General features: G+C 44.0%; 1 protein-coding gene across 1 annotated transcript in view; it reads right to left on the reverse strand.

Annotated features, from left to right (window-relative positions):
- The window catches only part of LOC311131468 (BMP/retinoic acid-inducible neural-specific protein 3-like), a gene marked incomplete at both ends in the record, with an annotated part of 44,424 nt that overhangs the window by 18,537 nt on the left and 3,774 nt on the right, over positions 1-22,113 (reverse strand). The window contains 4 exons of the mRNA XM_084164482.1: positions 1,512-1,748; positions 2,135-2,240; positions 7,031-7,215; positions 7,432-7,622. Coding sequence (XP_084020608.1) covers positions 1,512-1,748; positions 2,135-2,240; positions 7,031-7,215; positions 7,432-7,622 — 719 coding nt within the window. The remainder of the gene's footprint in view (positions 1-1,511; positions 1,749-2,134; positions 2,241-7,030; positions 7,216-7,431; positions 7,623-22,113) is intronic.

The following is a 22,113-nucleotide window of genomic DNA, read 5'->3' on the forward strand; positions in this document are numbered from 1 at the left end:
GGCCAAGAAACATGAGCAATGGACATTAGACCGGTGGAAATTTGTTATTTTATTCTGGAGTCCAAATTGGAGAATTTTGGTTCCAATCGCTGTGTCTTTGTGAGACACCGTAAAGCATAGAGTAGGAGGTGTGATGGTGTGGGGGTGCTTTGCTGGTGACACTGTCTGTGATTTATTTAGAATTCAAAGCACACTTAACCAGCATGGCTACGACAGCATTCTGCAGAGATACGCCATTCCATCTGGTTTGGGCTTATTTGGACTATCATTTGTTTTTCAACAGGACAATGACCCAATACACCTCCAGGCTGTGTTAGGGCTATTTGACCAAGAAGGAGAGTGATGGAGTGTTGCATCAGATGACCTGGCCTCCACAATCCCCCGACCTCAACCCTATTGAGATGGTTTGGGATGAGTCGGACCGCAGAGTGAAGGAAAAGCAGCCAACAAGTGCTCAGCATATGTAGGAACTCCTTCAAGACTGTTGGAAAAGCATTCCAGGTGAAGCTGGTTGAGATATTTATACTTTTTTGATTACTACATGATTTTGTATGTGTTATTTCATACTTTTGATGTCTTCACTATTATTCTACAATGTAGAAAATAGTAAAAAATAAACTTTTGATTGGTACTGTACATGTGAACCCATAGACAGCAGACGTCACACTGATTTCCGTGTTGTGTAAGGTTCTGTGGCATACCTCAGAAGACTGAAAAGATTTAGCATGGGTCCCCAGATCCTCAAAAAGTTCTACAGCTGCACCATCGAGAGCATCCTGACCGGTTGCATCACCGCCTGGTATGGCAACTGCTAGGCATCCGACCGTAAGGCGCTACAGAGGGTAGTGCGTACGGCCCAGTACCGGCGCAGTACATCACTGGGGCCAAGCTTCCTGCCATCCAGGACCTATAAACTAGGCGGTGTCAGAGGAAGGGCCAAAAAATTGTCAAAGACTCCAGTCCCCCAAGTCATAGACTGTTCTCTCTGCTACCGCACCAAGTCTAGGTCCAAAAGGCTCCTTAACAGCTTCTACCCCCAAGCCATAAGACTGCTGAACAATTAATCAAATGGCCACCCGGACTATTTACATTGACACCCCGCCCTTCGTTATTACACTGCTGCTACTCGCTGTTTATTATCCATGCATAGTCACTTTACCCCTACCTACATGTACAAATTACCTCGACTAACCTGTACCCCCGCACATTGACTCTATCCCGTACCCCCTGTATATAGCCTCGTTATTGTTATTTTATTGTGTTACTTTTCATTTTATACTTGAGTTTATTTAGTAAATATTTTCTTAACTCTATTTCTTGAACTGCATTGTTGGTTAAGGGCTTGTAAGTAAGCATTTCACGGTAAGGTCTACACTTGTTACATTCGCCGCATGTGACAAATAATATTTGATTTGATTTGACATAGCAGTACATTTGTGCAAGTATCTTCAATGTTACAAACTCTCTATATACGCCTCTGTGAGTGTATTGTCAATGTCATACTTCCATACCCGACTCCTCAAAGTCCTGGTTGGCCATGTTCCAGGTGTCCCTGATGTGCAGTAGGCTGGCCTCCATGGCCCTCAGGTCCACGTCGGGGCAGTTACACTGGGGGAAGCCTGGACTGCAGCGGCACCAACAGTCATTGTCCCGGCACACAAACTGACCCTCCTCGTTACAGCCGATGTAGCTCAGAGCCGCCTGGACGAACCTGGCCCTCAGGTACTCTGGTAGGATGGCCTGGAGACCTGGGGAGAGGACAGAGGAGAGGATATGGTACAGTTTATATATGACAATACTGGCTAAACTACAAGACAAATTACTGTAATAATGTAAACTAGACTCAAATACTGTAGTAACTATAGCCTTTCTACTGTAAGTTACTATAGGACAGAAGAGGAGGTACTCTCTGGTCACTTTATAGATACATTTCCACTGGCTTGTTCATACATGTCTACAAATCCCTGTGATTCACTTAGGAATCCAGGGGTTCGGTTTCCAATGGCAGACAAAGACGGATTGAAGCTATATTCCTTCTGACACTCTGGTGCCTCTTGTCTAACGCTTGGCAGAGAATATAAACTGTGACAATTCCATCAGAACGTCTGGGTGGGTTCAATTATGGATGGCCGACCTTGCAGATGAATCTTGTTTTCAGGGCTCTGAACCAGAACAGAGCTGACTGAGTCCAGGTTGTCATAGTTACTGCATCCAAGAGGGCCTGTCCTGGTTTCGGTCACCTAACGGGAAAGAAAGAGGCACATGGCAATACTCCACTACACTGTGAGAGAGAGCCACTAAAGTCATAAAAAATGTAGGGATGCAGAGCTGAATGTCATGTGGAATGAGATTAACAACAACAATAGTACACTCACTCACTTCCTACCATCTGTACTTCCACAGGACTAAATATTTTACACCTTATTGAGACACGTTTAAATGTTCACATCGACAAACATTACAAGTAGTCTAGATACAGTAGTTTAGTTATTTGGTGTATGATGCAACACCAAGGTTATGCATTTAGACATATTTACTATTCAGTATACTCTGCTCATAGGCCACATGATGTTATATCCAAAAAGTATGGTACATGAAGAAGCTTAAGGGTGAGAGTGGGTTTCTTGTCTATGCAGAGAAAGTGATGACATACAGTAGCAATGCAACCCAAAAGCCCTGTCATCTGACACAGGGGAGAGAAGAATGTGGAGTCTGCAAAAAAGTAAAAGAAAGAACTACGTATGAAGAAAAAGTAACAAAAAATAAAAAAGAATAACTCCTTCCAATTTTGCTTTAAGTCTTGAAAGATGCAGTTACATGCAAGCCTCACATACATATCACTAGATTCACGCTGACAAATCAGAAAGACACGGGGATCTCTGTTCTCCTCTGAGTGAGTGGTTAGATCATTCACAATCACAGCTCAATCATCCTTGACAAAAGGATGATTTAAAGCTCCCGTATATCAAGGTTTCTCTGCCACCCTTCCAAGACAAACTGGCAGCCTGCGGGCCTATCCATCTCCCTCCTCGTCACTTGCAAGTTATTCTCCCCTAATGCCACAGTGGCTCCTTCTTTTAATATTTCCCCAAAGGGCCGATAAAAGTAACCACATCACCAGTGTAGATTAATGAGGAACTATGGTTCTACATCCAGAAGAAATGGGACACTTTTCCTTTCCCTCTTTGGGCAGAAAAGTTAGCATTCTTTGACACCTACTTTAAGGTCACTGGGAAAACAGAGTGAAGGGTGAGACACAATAAAGAAAAAGAAGAAGAACAAAAACTGAACTGTATCAAAAGGTGTGCATTCAAAGCATTAAGACACCAGAACCATGACCAACCTTCATTATATAAGCATCAGTGATTCATTATAGGATAATCACATAATATTATTTTTCATTTTCATTCAACATTGAGGTCTGAGTTACTTTGAAATGGAGAGGGAGGGGGGGAAAGAGAGAGGATTGGTGGGTAGGTGAAAAAGAGAGAGAAAACCACAACTTCAGCAGGCCTATCGACGGCATTTCCATTCTTTTTTTTGTGATGTTTCGACGCAAATAATTAAAATCCGAGAAATGTCTAGAGGGGTGGGCAGATTAATTTCTAACACAGACAGATGTCCGACTTAAAGGGACATTTTTAAATTTAAATCTGGGTTTTCTATGCATAGCAATGAGACCATCTGCAACAAGGACCAAGCGAAGCCAAGCATATGCACACTTAGTCCTTTCTATAAGAAATGGATTTAGAAAAAAAAAATACTCTTAACAGTTGTTTGTATAAAAGTATGTTCAGTAACTTATGGGGACTTTGGTAGATAGAAAAATGTAAATGAGTTGGGGAGAGAGCGAGTGAGGGTTGTATTAATATGCCATAATCGAGTGCTGACTATCAGAAATTCTAACAGCAGCATTTAATGGGTCTGGTGATTGCTCTTAAAGGCTCTCCTTGAATAGGCAGTTTGTGTTACTTGGTTATGTGATGTGATTGAGACGTGTCTGGTATGCATCATCATATTTTACATTTAAGTAATTCAGCAGACACTCTTATCCAAAACAACTACTAGTAGTGACAGCATATTTTTTTCTACTATTCTTTTCTCTTTGTACTGGTCCCTAGTGGGAATCGAACCCACAACCCTGGCGTTGCAAGCACAATGCTCTACCAACTGAGCCACACGAGACCTGATATAAGGGACCAGCACTCACTCACTCAAACTATGGATGCTTCCTCTGATTAAGGCAGGGACCGGAGTCCCCTGCCTCAACCAAAGAATCTGCCACTTGGGAATTGTTTAAAGGTCTTGCTAGTGTTTAGTGTTTGGGAATAGCTAATGGTTTTAAGCGAGAATGGAGAAAAGATAAGCATATCACAAGTGCTCCAAAGCAATGCAGTAACAACCCTTGTATACTTTTATATGCATGGTGCAATGCCTCAATTGACGAGGAAGCTCAATTATTTTCTAAAGCGTTATTAATATTATCATGATACCACTAAGGCAGAGGCATGGAAACTGATGAAGATCATGCCTTTTGTTAAATCCACCTATGAATAATTCCACAAAAGCATAATAAAATACATAAAATGACAGTAAGTGAGCCCCAGGTGTCAGATATTTAAATAATAATGGGTATTAAGAGGCCTATTCAACAACCTGTTAAAAAAGTATGGAATGCCATTAATGTTTGGGACCGGCGCTTCTTTGGAAATTGCTTTTTTCACGGCACCACAGAGAATCAGCCTGTTTTTAATCACTAGGCATAGCCTTAGTCGATGCCGCATATCCCCATTTACATCCTAGATGTGTTTACGCGTGTTTAGACATTCTTTGAGGATTCCGGCAAGATGTTTTAAAATCACTTTGTTGCACTGGCTTACACTACGATGTCAACCAGAGCTGGGGATCAGCTTATCGACTTGAAGAAAAAATAAACTAGCATGAGATGATATTTGTTCCCCCTAAATAAATGGAGGCTCATTGAAATCCGCAGGGGAGTAGCAGGGGACCTTTAAGAGAAGAAAGTAGGAGTTAATACTGTGGCAAGGGAAACTATGATATATTGTTTTAGATGGGAGTCTGTTTCACCAACTTGGATGGGGCTGAGAGAGAGACTCCTTTTGATTAGGAACAAATTAGTGTCCCTCTTCCCTTCTCTCAGAGCTTAATAATTATGGTGCTCTTGCCAGACAATGTTGCAGAGAGAGGAAACAGAGCTGGCTAAAGGTTAAGATTACTCACAGCTTGCAAATTAGTAGCTTGACTGACGACGACCCAGACAGAGGTTAAAGGGTAAGCGAAGCCGACTGCAGCTCATACCTTTATCTAATTTGTAAAGTTCCCCCAGAGTATATAAGACCTTAATAACAAACTTCCTCTTGTTTTTGCATCTGAGGGTGTCTTTTTCTTGAAGGGGAGGACATCGCAAAATGTCAAAGAGGACACAACAATATAATAATGAAGATGACAAAATCTGTCTGAAATGAATAATTCATTGATACACAAGGGATAAAACAAGACAGAGTGCTTTGTTTTTTATTTATCCCCATCAGATATGTTCTACATCATGAACGACCGCTACCATCATTTCTCACTAGATTTCCTTGATTTCCAAAGCTCAGCCTCAAAATTTCTCGTTATTCTCCTACAAATTAACCATAAGAGGACATGAATGACTAAACACTGCAGTAGCAGGGCAGCAAATTGGGTCAAAAACACTCCTCTGTCCTCTCCCCATCGATGGCTAGTTGTTTTTCAGGGTAATTGTAATAAACCTTAGTAGAAACGGACCTGGATTGTAAATCAAACTTTAACCATTTGATTTATGTCCACCCAGCGCTGTTAGTGTCTCCTGTCAGTGTTCCTTGCTCGCTGGTAGGTTAAAGCACCATTTATTACAGATGGCGGAACCCCAGTATTCTTCATACGTCTTCTATTCATTAGCGTGTGACACCTTAACTCATACCCAAAATGGCTGACAAATGGGGCAAGCTCTCTAAGAAATTGTTGAAATAGAACCGAGGATTCATCACTCTGATGCGTAATTGTAGAGGCACCACTTCCCCTCCCCGCCCCTCTTTATCTTTTTCATTTTCCCCTTCCCTTTATTTTGCACCCGGAGTGTTATAGCTATAGCTCCTACATTATACCAGGATGACAGGCTTTTCTCCTCTTCAAAATCTGTTCTCTTAAAGCCGTTGTCCGGTGCTCTCTTTCTAAGAGACGCTTTTGTTTTGCCATCCGTCTTCATCTTGGTGAAGTAAAAATCCATGGCCTGAATTAAAGGCAGCTGTTGCTGTGAATATTTCACATCAGTCACCTGAAACTGCCTCCCAAACAAATGCACCTCAGATGACTTCTGCTCCATTCATCTCAATCAGACTATTTTAGCAGCACTTTGTCCACGAGGACGCTGCCAACGCAGCCATGATGTGTCCTGTTGCCAATTCACTTTAAGGAATATAGGGCCTTATCTGTCTGTGGTGGCCCAAGACGGGAGAGCACCGGGATAAGTCAATGATAAATGGATGGATGCTTTCAAACTGCAAGTGAGTTTTTAACTCTACCTCATCTTAGATCATGTTCAAAATCAATGCTGAACTGTACAATTGTGTTAGGGACGACTGTCACATGTATTTTAGCACACACCTTCTCCACTTCCCCACATTCTTTAGAAGTGGTTCCCCAAGCCTCAAGATGTACAAAACAGTCTAGCAGTCCAGTTTTAAACCATCACTCTTAAAGAAATGTAAATTGGACACGAGTGGCTCACCAGCTGGTCCAAAACGGCCATTTGGGAAACACAGCTCTAATACAAGGTGCCTATGCATGGGAAATTCCTCAATGATAATCCTGTCATTGCCACAGGTACGTGTAAATAAATCACAGGCTCACATGGAAACTAATCACTCCGAATGCTGAGTCTGACAAAGATGTCCTGCTGTGCAAAGGGCAAACTCAGCTGATCACACTCCTTACTCAGTAATAATGACTGACACAGTGATTAATGGACCCAGCTAGGGGGGGGTACCTTGATGGCTGTGGATGCTATCTGGATGTGGTGCAGCTTGCGAAGTGTGCTCTCTCTGTCAATGAAGTAGGAGGCAGCCAGCTGGTGCAGGGCCTCCAGAGTCACGGCCGTACTGTTGGCCTCTCTCACCTCCACCATCCTACTCAACCTCCGCTTGTCCACAAAGATCATTAACGACTCCTCCCCTAAACACACACAGGGGCACAGAGTGGAGCAGAATATGCACTGAGAACTGGGCCGGGGAATAGAACAACACATCCAATACAACACCTTTACAGCAAAGAGAGAATTTACTGTATGTGTTTTTGAAGCTGAGCATCAGCAGCATACAGAGGATTGAGTTGAAAGAAAAAAGGTCTTCCAATCATTACACCAATAAATAAATATTATATTATTCTTACCCCCCAGGGTGGCTGAGAGCAGGAAGTGTGTTCCGTACTTCCTGATGATGCTGTCTGTGATGGAGCTGAGGCTGGGCCGTCTGCCCAGGTGCCTGATGGTCTGGAGGAACTCGGGGTCCAGGGGCAGGGCCAGACCATTGTTATTCTGTCTCTCTTGAGCCAGGCTGTTCACTTTCCAGCGGCCAAACTCCCTGCAATGTCACAGACACACATTAGCACGCACACACACATTAACAAACACACACACAGGCAGGGATGTGCATGCGCCCCCCCACACACACTTCATTTGCAAACACCCTCTTTCATAGTCATAGTGAGGACAGAGAGCATGTTTCAGCCAGACACAGCCCACAACCCAATGCAGTCCCCTCTGACAGAATGAAGAGTGGACAGCCCAAGACCAGGACAACATTTATCTGTTTTTCACATTCGTGCTCTGAGTATTGAGAGAAGAATACAACATATTATTCTACTGTTCCAATTACAGAGTGGACAAACGGGACACAGCTTGCCCTGCATGAGCAGACTCATATTTAGATTCAGGCCATGCTGGGTGGAAAATATCATGTCTGCATGCCACGGCCTCTCCGGTGCCATTTGGATCTTTCTGTGCCATTTCTTAAAAGTTTAATGGTGCCACGCTGTTTACACTTTGTTCTGAGAATTGCTCTGCGCCCAACGTGAAAAGATTGTACTTCTCCACTGCTTTTTACACAATGGTGCAATCTCAGGTTATGTAGAGTGACTTGTGAAGCCCTGCGGCTGGACTGGTCTGTAATCACTGGGGAAGACATGCTGCTCGGAGGGCACACACACACTCTCTCTCTCTCTCTCTCTCGCTCTCTCAAGGCTCCTATGTTGAGGATCAGACCCTCTGATAAGGATAAAGGGTATTGATATCCGTGCTGGCAGAACAGGGTGCCAACTGTCTTTATCTAGTGAACTCAGAGAGGCTGCTGCTCGATTCATAGATTACCATGCTGCTCAAACAGCCCATAATAACCAGCCTTTTTTGGTCAAGCCTGTTATGGAGAGAAAGGATCATTGTAAAACTGTCAGACATGAGTGCTGCTGAGGTGTATTATTCCATTAAATGGAATAACACTGGAGGTGATCTACTGTGGGTCGGAATAGCTTATCAGGTCTGTCGTGGAACAATCAGGGAACACACACGCGCACGCACATACGCACCCTCAATTTAACACTAATTTCTTTTTGGAAAGAACCCCCCAGGAGTCCACAGTAGCTGTCAATCAAAATCTCACCAATGAAAAGTACCCCCAGAGGAAAAACAACAGAAAAAAGAAGGTCATCAGGGCCTGTTTCATGATGCCGTTTCTCCATAACGAGGGTCAATTACTGGTACTCCTGGTACTCCTGCCACTGAGCCGTGGGGGAGAGAAGGAGGGAGGGAGTGGAGCAGAGCTTAACCGTGATTGACACGAAGCCTCGCCGGGCTTCTTGATGTACAGTTACGGATGCTGTCGCAGGTTAGCGAGGGAACACACACACACACACCCTAGCGGGTTAGCTAGCATTAATGCTGGGCAATTCCCCCACTGGCCCCCTACAGGGATGCTAGGACACTAAGGGCTCTATAAAAAAATGTAATAACGCAATGGTAAATCTTAGCGCTGGGAGTAGTGCCATAGGTCAGGTGGTGTGTCAGAAATATTTTTACTATTTTATGGGCGCAGTAATTGACGGTGGCGCAAAAGGGCTGGGTTTTGATTAATAAACAGGTTGAAGGTGGGTCAAGGATGACCCCTCACTGGCCAATCAGAACGTGCTCCAAGGCTAAATACAGTATCTGGTTCCTTTAAGTTGTGTATTAACAGTATTTTATGTATTGTGTTGTTTTCAACACCAATTCAACCAATTCAAACATTACTACGCTATAGTCTAGTTTATAAAATACCCTACAGACACAAAATAACAAAATATAAGCCTATCCCATATTTGCTAAATAGCTGTCACGGTTTCGGCCGAGGCTGCTCCTCCTCCTTGCTCGGGCAGGCTTCGGCGTTCGTCGTCCCCGGAGTACTAGCTGCCACCGTTGTATGTTATCGATGTTTGTTTGGTTTTGTCTTCCTTGTACACCTGTTTCCTTTTAGTGTTAATTATGTCTCCTATAAGTTTATCGTTTGTTAGTCGTGAGTTGTGTGTAATAATTCCGCCTGTCTTTTGGTGCTGCTCATTTTGCCTTATGTATTTTTAGGACAGTCGCACTGTTTTCGTGCTCTGTTAGTATTGAGGTGTTTTACGCACTGCTGCGTAATCGTTCGCCTCCGGGTTTGTTGAGGCCCATTTCGTTGTATTTTTGTCGTCTAGTAAAGTCTGTTGGACGAAGCTTCTGTGTCCTGCGCTTGACTCCTACACCACATCCACATCAGCCGTTTGACAATAGCCTGTTGAACATGTTTGAAGTCTACATTGTTCTAAGTAATTGCATGGCTTCAATAGGCCTATGAAAATATATTGTTTAACATAGCATTGCACTAATATAGGGGCTAGGCCTACTGTAAATTGCATTATGTCTCAGCCATGGACATGCCAAACGTTGTCAATAAGCAAGAAATTCACTATTGATAAGGCCTAAAAAAAAGACAGTGAATAATTCTAATTAAATTCTATAAAAAATTTAACAACTAGTTTGAAATAGGCCATGTCTAAATACAGTTACAGGCACCATACTGTAATTGCTCCCTGTGGGCATATACTGTAATATTAATTAAGGCAACTTAGACTAGAGGGTTTTACGCACATCCAAACTTTTCACAGGAGCTGGACAAAGATTCAATATAACCCCCAGAGTCTATTGATGCAAGTATCTAAGTAACATAATTAAAAAATCCATCAGTTTAAGCTAGCAATATCTGTTTTCTTTGCATGGGCTGGGTCTCAATCCACTGCATCCTCCTATGTCGCCCTTCCGCATCTACGGTGGAAAGTGGCAGAGTCTTCTCAGTAAACCATCTGAAAGGTTTGGCCTACAAACTAATATGAGCCCACAGTAGAAAGGGGTAGACTCTCACAAACACAATGGTATTCTCAGTTTGAATAGGCCTCTCCGCGTTACGGACCGTCTAAAGTTAACCCATACAAATGAATGAAAGTACGGAGGTAGTTTTGGGCCCCAAAAAATAAGGGGTTAAATATGTGTTAAAAAATCAATTTAAAAAATCTGTGTAGATAAAAGGAGAGGAGACAGGTTAAAGAAGGCCTTGAGACAATTGAGACATGGATTGTGTATCTGTGCAATTCAGTAGGTAAATGGGCAAGACAAAATATTTAAGTGCCTTTGAGCGGGATATGGTAGTAGGTGCAAGGCGCACCGGTTTGAGTGTGTCAAGAACTGCAATGCTGCTGGACGCTGCCAACTTGACACAACTGTGGGAAGCATTGGAGTCAACAGGGGCCAGCATCCCTGTGGAACGCTTTCGACACCTTGTAGAGTCCATGCCCTAACGAGGCTGTTGAGGCTGTTCTGAGGGCAAAAGGGCATGCAACTCAATATTAGGAAGGCATTCCTAATATTTTGTACACTCAGTGTATATCTCCTAGATATAGGACACTTCAAAACCTTATTTGTTATGATTTATGAATCCATTCGCATTTCGAACCAAACGTTATAAGATAATCCTACCATCACCGTTGATATGGCCTGTGGTGACTTTACCACGTGAAAAGGTAAACAAACAGGTAAATAGCCTATAAGCGTATTCATCACCACAGAAAGCGATCGGAATTCCTGTGATTTGCCAGTTACAGATGCAGGATCTTAATTTGATCACTCTTTTGTTGCTGAGAAATTTCCTGCAAAGCAGGAAATTCAAGCTTGTAGTGTATTTGAGTTTTAGAAAGGCTTCTAAAGTTTGTAATTTCCACATAGAAATGTCAGACTTGATTTATCCCAATTAAAAATGTATCAACCCCTAAAAAGGATAATTAATTATAATCCACATAATAATTAACATTTCCTGTTGCGCCAGGATTCTTTTCCTGCTGCAGCAAACTGGCTCAAATTAAGATCCTACCTACAGATGGTCCAATAGAGGAAAGTGCAAATGCATTTTCTTTTTGGTACAAAAATGATAAAAGGAAAACAATAAGCTTTTTTAATAACTTGATATTCCTAAACAGACTTCCTATAGCCTGTAAAATAATGGTTTATGCCAATTATAACAAATTATTCTAATTTGTTATATGTAAATGTACTTTTACGTGGAAATCAGAGTCAAAATACATTAAATTCACTGTAAATAAACTAATTACAGTTGACATTTTAACAGTTATGGAAATACACAATCAAAATACAGTCATTTCTGATTAAAGTACCTGTTTTAAGATGTAAATTAACTCAAACATATTGTCGAAATACATTCTAAATAGCCAATGTTAGGGGTAAATTACTGTAAATTACAGTTTTCAACAGTAATTCTATAGAAATACACCTTAAAATACAGTAATTTCTGATTAAAGTAGATGTTTTAAGATGTAAATCAACTAAAAATACATCCTAAATAGCCACATTTTGGGGTAAATTGCCACTTCAAAATACAGACATTTCCAATTAAAGTAGGGGGTTTCAGATGTAAATTAACAAGAGTATATTATAAAAACACACGTTGTAAATATAGTAATTTAATCAGAACCTTAAATAATGTTTAGCTAAATGTTTAAACATTAAAGTGGAACTCCACTCAAAAACGATCTTTTGGTATTTTCTTTTCATTAGTCCACTGTTACATTTACATTTTAGTCATTTAGCAGACGCTCTTATCTGAATCATAAGTAAAGCTGGGGTTCTTGCGGATCCAAGAATTCTGCGACCATTCAGAATGGCGACTGATAAGTGGTAATGATTGATACTTTGACTGTTTTATACATAGTGATAGGTAAAGACCTTTTAGAGTTTAATTTGGGAGATGGTAACTCTATAAACAACTTATTCCGTGGTGCCCCAAATCCTAATGAGTTAATTGTTACATGATTCATTTAATTGAGTAACAATTAAACATAGTTAGTTGATTCGATAAATAACAGTCATCATATTAATGAAAGTCACATCACAACAGTTGTACTGGACTGTCAGTTGACTAACTGTAGCCCGTCTGTTTCTCTGCACAATTCGTGTCAGCCTCCTTTGTCCTCTTTCATCAATGACCCATTTTTTACCATTGGCCTGCTTTTGGCTGGATGTCCTTTGGGTGGTGGACCATTCTTGACGCACACAGGAAACTGTGGAGCGTGAAGAACCCAGCAACATTGCAGTTCTTGACACACTCAAACAGGTGCACCTGGCACCTACTTCCATACCCCCTTCAAAGTCACTTAAATATTTTGTCTTGCCCATTCACCCTCTGAATGGCACACGTCTCAATGTCTCAATTGTCTCAAGGCTTGAAAATCCTTATTTAACCTGTCTCCTCCCCTTCATCTACACTGATTGAAGTGGATCTAACAGGTGACATCAATAAGGGATCATAGCTTTCACCTGGATTTACCTGGTCAGTCTGTGTCATGGAAGGAGCAGGTGATGTTTTGTAAACTCAGTGTACTTTCCATTGTATGTATTTTGTAAGTTATAAAGAAGGCATTCTAAGATGTGCAATATTCAGGAAAGCACACCTTCCACCTTGAGCCAGGTGTTGAAAATCTACAACCTAATGACTGATGATCAGAGAGGAATATGTGAAAGAATCCCTACAAAAAGCAGTAACTACGAATTTGATCAAAAATCTTTCATCTGTTGCAATCTGTTCCTGACACAAGAACAAGCCAGTTGATCAGAATATATCATGGAGTATCAGAAATTGCTGTCTGACAGAAAAAGACTTTGAATCCGATTTTGCAGTAAAGAGAACCCAGCCACTAGAGTCCGAAACTCCAGGGCGAAGTCAGAAACTCCAGGGCGAAGTCCTGTGCGGTCCTCGCCCGCCTCTCTACCCTCGGGCGGGTGGTCGAAGAGTTCCATTAATTAGCTCCTCCTTCACTCCAAACCGCATTGGCCCACCCCAGGGCTTTCCCCGAGAGACAGGACTCTAGCGTCTGGGTCCTGGTTGAACGAGCGGGCCCTCATCGACCACTTTCGGTGTGATCTGCGAGAGGACGTCCGAAGGGAGCTAGCCTGCTGGGACACCATGTTGTCCTTCAACCAACTGGTGGACATGGCCATCCGGTTGGACAACCTGCTGGCTACTAGAGGACGTCCCTCCACTTCACCCGCCTCCTCGAGTTTCTTTTTTGTGAAGAAGAAAGATGGAGGTCTGCGCCCTTGCATTGATTACCGAGCACTGAACAAGGGGACAAGACGTTATAGTTATCCTCTACCCCTCATTCCATCTGTGATCGAGTCAATGCATGGTTCGCGCTTCTTCACAAAATTAGATCTCCGGAGTGCGTATAACCTGGTGCGTGTCCGAGAGGGGGATGAGTGGAAGACAGCATTCAGCACCACCACGGGGCATTACGAATACCTGGTGATGCCCTACGGTTTGATGAATGCTCCATCCGTCTTCCATTCCTTTGTGAACTAGGTGTTTCGGGACATGCTTGGTTGCTGTGTAGTGGTCTACATCGATGACATTTTGGTGTTTTCCGCTACGCGCGCCGAGCATGTGTCCCTGGTTTGCAAAGTGCTGGCCCGACTGTTGGAACATGACCTTTATGCCAAAGCAGAAAAGTGTGTTTTTCCAACAGTTTGTCTCCTTCCTCGGATACCGCATTACCACCTCAGGTGTGGAGATGGAGGGAGATCCGCATTTCAGCCGTGCGTAATTGGCCGACTCCAACCACGGTAAAGGAGGGGCAGCTCTTTATTGGCTTTGCCAACTACTATCGGAGGTTTAGCCGGGGCTTTGGCAAGGTCGCAGCTCCCATTACATCACTGTTGAAGGGTGGGCCGTCCTGGCTCTGCTGGTCTGCTGAGGCTGACAGGGCCTTCAGTAACCCGAGGGTTCTGTTCACCTCAGCCCCGGTACTGGCCCATCCCGATCCATCACTACCATTCGTAGTGGAGGTGGATGCGTCCGAGGTAGGGATAGGCTCTGTCCTATCTCAACGCTTGGGCATGCCACCCAAAATCCGCCCCTGTGCCTTCTTCTCCAAGAAGCTCAGTCCGGTGGAGCAGAACTACGATGTTGGTGATCGGGAGCTGTTGGCTGTTGTCCGCGCCCTGACCGTGTGGAGGCACTGGCTCGAGGGGGCGAAACACCCTTTCCTCATCTGGACGGACCACCGTAACCTGGAGTACATCTGGGCAGCGAGGAGGCTGAACCCTCGCCAGGCCAGGTGGGCCCTATTTTTCACCCGGTTTGACTTTACGCTATCTTACATCCTGGGTATGAAGAACGTGAAGGCAGACGCACTGTCATGGCTGTACGACCCAGAGGAGAGGCCCATACCCAGAGGAGAGGCCCATAGACAACACCCCCATACTCCCGGCCTCCTGCATTGTGGCGCCGGTAGTATGGGCGATGGACGCAGGCGTTACGCACAAAGCCATCTCCACCTCAGTGCCCAGCTGGTCTGCAGTACGTGCCTTCTCTTGTCCGTGACCGTCTGATATATTGGGCACACATGTCCCCCTCCTCTGGTCACCCAGGTATCGGTCGTACAGTGTGCTGCCTGACCGGAAAGTACTGGTGGCCTACCTTGGCTAAGGACGTGAGGGTGTATGTCTCCTCCTGCTCGGTGTGCGCCCAGAGTAAGGCACCTAGGCACCTCCCAGCGGATAAGTTACAGCCCTTACCAGTTCCACAACGGCCATGGTCCAACTTGTGTATTGACTTCCTTACAGATCTTCCCCTCTCTCAAGGTAACACCACCGTCCTGGTTGTTGTGGACCGCATTTCCAAAGCCTGCCGCCTCCTTCCTCTGCCCGGTATTAACCCCTCGTTCCATGTGTCTCTCCTCAGGCCGGTGGTGGCTGGTCCGCTCCAGGAGTCTGAGGTGCGGAAGGTCCCTCCACCCCCTCTGGACATTGAGGGGGCCACGGCGTACTCCGTCTGTTCCATCCTGGATTCGAGGCGTCGGGTGGGGGGGCCTTCAGTTCCTCGTGGATTGGCAAGGGTACGGTCCGGAGGAGCGGTGCTGGGTCCCGGTAAGTTTTGACATGTACTTTTTCAACAACAACACAATATCAGTTTTAGATTAATGGCTAATGGTGTTATAAATGTGCTTTTATCAGGTGCTCCAGAGATGTCCATCATGAGGGGATATCATTTTGCTGGCTTTGAAGTGGAGGGAAGGAGCATGCATGAATTTTGAGTGAGTTCTTTCTCTCCACATGTCTGCTCTGCCACATGTTATGCTCCAATAAAATGAGTATATCTATGGATTTGCTAACATAGCATTTTATTCCTTATCCACTTGTACACTGCATTAAACTATTGTAGGTTATAGCCTACCCCAGGGCTCTCCAACTCTAGTCCTAGAGAGCTACTGTGCAGGCTTTTGCTCGAGGCCATCACTAACACGCATTTGAAGAATCATGGTCTTAAGTCTGGACAATGCTGGGCTGGAATCTATGACATTTTTCTATCATTTTACAGTTAATGTTTGGCAACCTGTGCTGCCATGCTTTTGACTTGTTTTCTTCTCCTGTACAGGCTGTGCTCTTTTACAAGTTGAAGACTTACATTGTCAAAATCCAAGATGGCGTAGCAGTGCGGTCGTGTTCTTTGTTGTGTGTCCGTTTAAATAGCCAGTTTTTTGTATTTTTCGTACATATTTCCCTATTACACTTTTCATCCTTCTACTAAATATACTTTCCTGCAACCCGCCTCACTCAATGTGGAACGGATTCTATTATTTACTCACCTTTATCTAGAATCTCCAGTTGAAACTAGCTAGCCAGCTAACTAGCTACTTGCTATTAGCCACTGTTAGCAGTTTTCACCCAGAACATCGGATTTTCTGCCGGAATAACTGAACCACTGGACCCTAACACCGGATCGCAACTAGCTAGCCGCAACTGAATGGATGTTGCTGTAGGCTAATCACCACTGCCCCCGAAGCAAGCACCAGTTAGCCTTGACCTAGCCTCGAGCCAGGCCCATATCCCGGCTATCTACCTCTTTGTCTACCGGACGGGAGTAGCCAGCTAACTAGCTTCTTGCTATTAGCCACCGTTAGCGTTTTTTCACCATTGTCCGTGGCCTGCACTACCTACCAGCCAGCTCTAGCCTGGACTATTATTGGCCAGTCTGCACTGTCTGCACAGCGCGTTATCGAGCCAGAACATATCAGATTTTCTGCCGGAATCACTAAATCACTGGACCTTTAACACCGGATCATCGCAACTAGCTAGCTGCAACCAAATGGATGTTGTTGTTGGCTAATCAGCCTTGAGCTAGCCTCGATTCAGGCACATCTCCTGGCTATCTACCTCTCTGTCAACCGGACGGGACCTCCTAGAGCGACACGAAGCCCGGCCGATCCATAACGACTGGTCTGCTGACGTAATCGTCTGTGGTTTCAACAGGCTTCCCGTTGCGACGACCACGAAGATCCATCTGCTAGCCCCGGCCCGCTAGCACACGCAAACTACAGCCGTGCTTCCTGCTCGCTGTGCTGCAGCACCAAATCGAACTGCTCTCGGACTCACATATTGCTGTTCACTGGACTTTCTTGATCACTCAGCTGCACAGCTGATGCCTGCTGGACTGTTCCTTTACACGGTACCCTGTCCTGTTTATCTGTTTAGCCTCAGCCCAAACTTTCATCACCATTACCAGTTGTTGTCTTAGCTCTCTCTAATAACACCTGTGTTGCTTTATGCCTCTCTCCCATGTCAATATGCCTTGCCTATTGCTGTTCCAGTTAGTTGTTATTATACAATTTCAATATAGAACCCCAAGTCATTCTCAAACTGCCTCAAATAGCTCCTTTGTTCCACCCCCCATACACCCAGAGACCGGCTCAATTGGTGCCTCCAGTGATGCTATCTCTTTAATTGTTACCCAACGCTTAGGTTTACCTCCACTGTACTCATATCCTTCCATATCCTTGTCTGTACATAATGCCCTGAATCTATTCTACAATGCCCGGAAATCTGCCTCCTTTATTCTCTGTACCCAACGCACTAGAAGACCTGTTCTTAAAGCCTTTAGCCGTATCCTTATGCTAGTCATCTTCTGTTCCTCTGGTGATGTAGAGGCTAACCCAGGCCCTGCAGCCCCCAGTATCACTCCTACTCCCCAGGAACTATCATTTGTTGACTTCTGTAACCATAAAAGCCTTGGTTTTCTGCACGTTAACATCAGAAGCCTTGAGTTTGAGTTATTCACTGCGTTAGCACACTCCGCCAACCCTGATGTTCTAGCAGTGTCTGAATCCTGGCTTAGGAAGGCCACCAAAAATTCAGAAATGTCCATCCCCAACTACAACATTTTCCGTCTAGATAGAACTGCCAAAGGGGGTGGAGTTGCAATCTACTGTAGAGATAGCCTGCAGAGCTCTATCATACTATCCAGGTCTGTGCCCAAACAGTTTGAGCTCCTACTTCAAAAAATCCACCTTTCCAGAAATAAGTCTCTCACTGTTGCTGCTTGCTACAGACCCCCCTCAGCCCCCAGCTGTGCCCTGGACACCATATGTGAAATGATTGCCACCCATCTATCCTCACAGTTCGTACTGCTTGGTGACCTAAACTGGGATATGCTTAACACCCCGGCCATCCTGTTGTCTGGACCTTTGGCAGTCTCTATGGGGGTGCCACAGGGTTCAATTATTGGGCCGACTCTTTTCTCTGTGTATATCAATGATGTCACGCTTGCTGCTGGTGACTCTCAGATCCACCTCTACGCAGACGACACCATTTTGTATACATCTGGCCCTTCATTGGACACTGTGTTAACAAACCTCAAAACGAGCTTCAATGCCATACAATACTCCTTCCGTAGCCTCCAACTGCTCTTAAACACTAGTAAAACTAAATGCATGCTCTTCAATCGAACGCTGCTGGCACCCGCCCACCCGACTAGAATCACTACTCTCCACGGGTCTGACCTAGAGTATGTGGACAAAGCCTCCTTCACTCATGCTGCCAAACATGCCCTCGTAAAACTGACTATCCTACCGATCCTTGACTTCGGCGATGTCATTTACAAAATAGCCTCCAACACTCTACTCAGCAAATTGGATGTAGTCTATCACAGTGCCATCCGTTTTGTCACCAAAGCCCCATATCCTACCCACCACTGTGACCTGTATGCTCTTGTTGGCTGGTCCTCACTACATATTCATCGCCAAACCCACTGGCTCCAGGCCATCTATAAATCACTGCTAGGCAAATCTCCGCCTTATCTTAGCTCATTGGTCACCATAGCAACACCCACCCGTAGTATGCGCTCCAGCAGGTATATCTCACTGGTCATCCCCAAAGCCAACACCTACTTTGGCCGCCATTCCTTCCAGTTCTCTGCTGCCAATGACTGGAACGAACTGCAAAAATCTCTGAAGCTGGAGACTCGTATCTCCCTCACTAACTTTAAGCATCAGTTGTCAGAGCACCTTACCGATCACTGAACCTGTACACAGCCCTTCTGAAATTAGCCCACTCAACTACCTCATCCCCATATTGTTATTTATTTTGCTCATTTGCACCTCAGTATCTCTATTTGCACATCATCTCTTGCACATCTATCATTCCAGTGTTAATACTAATTGTAATTATTTTGCACTATGGCCTATTTATTGCCTTACCTCCATAACTTGCTACATTTGCACACACTGTATATATATTTTCTGTGGTATTTTTGACTTTATGTTTTGTTTTACCCCAAATGTAACTCTGTGTTGTTGTTTTTATCACACTGCTTTGCTTTATCTTGGCCAGGTCGCAGTTGTAAATAAGAACTTGTTCTCAACTGGCTTACCTGGTTAAATAAAGGTGAAATAAATAAAATAAAAATAAATTGTGCATTTCTCTTTCAGGGTTTAATCTAATGTGACACTGATCCCTCTGAATGTTCAATGTGCATGCCCCATCAGCAACAGAGGAATAGTTTAGAATTTTTAGACCCAGGAAAAAATATCCTTTTGATTGCAACGACTTCAAAGTCGCCACACATGACGCCGAAGTAAACAGCCCCTACATACAGTCGCCCACGCCAGCTTCAAGTCAAAAGCCAGCTCCACATTCAAAGGAGCACAATCAACTTTCCTAATTGAGCTGCTTAATTTGTGTAATAGAGAGCGAGACAGCAAGTTAGAGAGGAGAGAGAGCGTGAGAGAGACAAAAGTGAGATGGAGTATTGGAATGGTGAACAGCTATGATCCTAACTGAATAATGATCCCAATAGTGAACATGCCACCAACAACACCAAAAAGGATCAAACACTCACCAAATAGAGAATGATTTCCTTGTTATGGTTCATAAAAACAATGTGATATGGATTTAGCGTCATGGCTTTTGGATAGAATTGCACGTATAGTCACTGTAGCGTATCGCTGTATCTCCAGGATGAGGAGCTAATTTTCATCACACAACAGGGTCATTACGGTATTACCCTCTCCCTAATCCCGATCCCAGCCGTAGGTCTTTAGCCTGGGCCACAAAATGAGGCTACTGTCACATAATGGAGGGAGCCTAACATATGTGGATTTAGTACCTGGCCTCTCTTCAATACCGGAAGCAGGTGTGAATGTGATCACCTTGACTGTAATCACTGTAACTTTGTAAACAGCCATCATCATATTGGCCTGGTTTGTAATCTATGGTGTTTGGCAGAGCGGGGTGGAGCTTCACACCATGTTCACTGTTGATCCTCATTGTGTCTCTATTGTCACAACAAAGCAGACGTGCCAGGACCTCATACTCTGCGCAAGCACACATTACTGTAGCGGCGTCTGGAATCTCACACACATACAGTGCATTTGGAAAGTATTCAGACCCCTTGACTTTTTCCACATTTTGTTACGTTACAGCCTTATTCTAAAATTGATTAAATAGTTTTTTCCCCTCATCAATCTACACAAAATACCCCATAATGGCAAAGCAAAAACATGTTTGTAGAAATTGTAGCACATTTATTTAAAAATAAATAAAAAAGAATATCACATTTACATAAGTATTCAGACCTTTTACTCAGTACTTTGTTGAAGCACCTTTGGCAATGATTACAGCCTCGAGTCTTCTTGGGTATGACGCTACAAGCTTGGCACACCTGTATTTGGGGAGTTTCTCACATTCTTCTCTGCAGATCCTTTCAAGCTCTGTCTGGTTGGATGGGTAGCGTCGCTACACAGCTATTTTCAGGTCTCTCCAGAGATGTTCGATCGGGTTCAAGTCCGGCCTCTGGCTGGGCCACTCAAGGACATTCACAGACTTGTCCCGAAGCCACTCCTGCGTTGTCTTGGCTGTGTGCTTAGGATCGTCGTCCTATTGCAAGGTGAACCTTCACCCCAGTCTGAGGTCCTGAGCGCTCTGGAGCAGGTTTTCATCAATGATCTCTATGCACTTTACTCCGTTCACCTTTCCCTCGATCCTGACTAGTCTCCCAGTCCCTGCCACTGAAAAACTTCCCCACAGCATGATTATGCCACCACCATGCTTCACCATAGGGATGGTGCCAGGTTTCCTCCAGATGTGACGCTTGGCATTCAGACCAAAGAGTTCAATCTTGGTTTCATCAGACCAGAAAATCTTGTTTCTCATGGTCTGACAGTCTTTAGGTGCCTTTTGGCAAACTCCAAGCAGGCTGTCATGGGCATTTTACTGAGGAGTGGCTTCTGTCTCGCAACTCTACCATAAAGGCCTGATTGTTGGAGGGCTGCAGAGATGGTTGTCCTTCTGGAAGGTTCTCCCACCTCCACAAAGGAACTCTGGAGCTCTGTCAGAGTGACAATCAGGTTCTTGCTCACCTCCCTGATCAAGGTCCTTCTCTCCCGATTGCTCAGTTTGGCAGGGTGGCCAGCTCTAGGAAGAGTCTTGGTGGTTCCAAACTTCTTCCATTTAAGAATGATGGAATGTTGGGGACATTCAATGCTGCAGAAATGTTTTGGTACCCTTCCCCAGATCTATGCCTCGACATAATCCAGTCTCGGAGCGCTACGGACAATTCCTTCACACCTCATATTTTGGTTTTTGCTCTGACATGCACTGTCAACTGTGGGACCTTATATAGACAGGTGTTTGCCTTTCCAAATCATGTCCAATCAATTTAAATGTACCGTAGGTGGACTCCAATCAAGCTGTAGAAAAATCTCAAGGATGATCAATGGAAACAGGATTCACCTGAGCTCAATTTTGAGTATCATTGCAAAGGGTCTGAATAGTTATGTAATTAAGTTATTTCTGTATTTTATTTTTAATACATTTGCAAAAATTTCGAGTATTGTGTGTAGATTGCTGAGGAAAAAAATAAAATGTAATCCATTTTAGATTAAGGCTGTAACATAACAAAATGTGAAAAAAGTCAAGAGGTTTGAATACTTTCCGAATTCACTGTATATATAAATGTAGGATCTTAATTTGAGCCAGTTTGCTACAGCAGGAAAATAATAATCCTGCAGCAACAGGAAATGTGAATTATTATGTGGATTCTAATTAATAGATTGTTTTTGTAGGGGTTGGTAAATTTTCTGTTAGGGCAAATCAAGTCTGACATTTTAAAGTGGAAATTACAAACTTTAGAAGCCTTTTTGTACAAGTTTGCATTTCCTGCTGTTCAGGAA

Source organism: Coregonus lavaretus (assembly GCF_964263955.1).
Source record: "Coregonus lavaretus genome assembly, chromosome: 6".
NCBI classification, from domain to species: Eukaryota; Metazoa; Chordata; class Actinopteri; order Salmoniformes; family Salmonidae; genus Coregonus; species Coregonus lavaretus.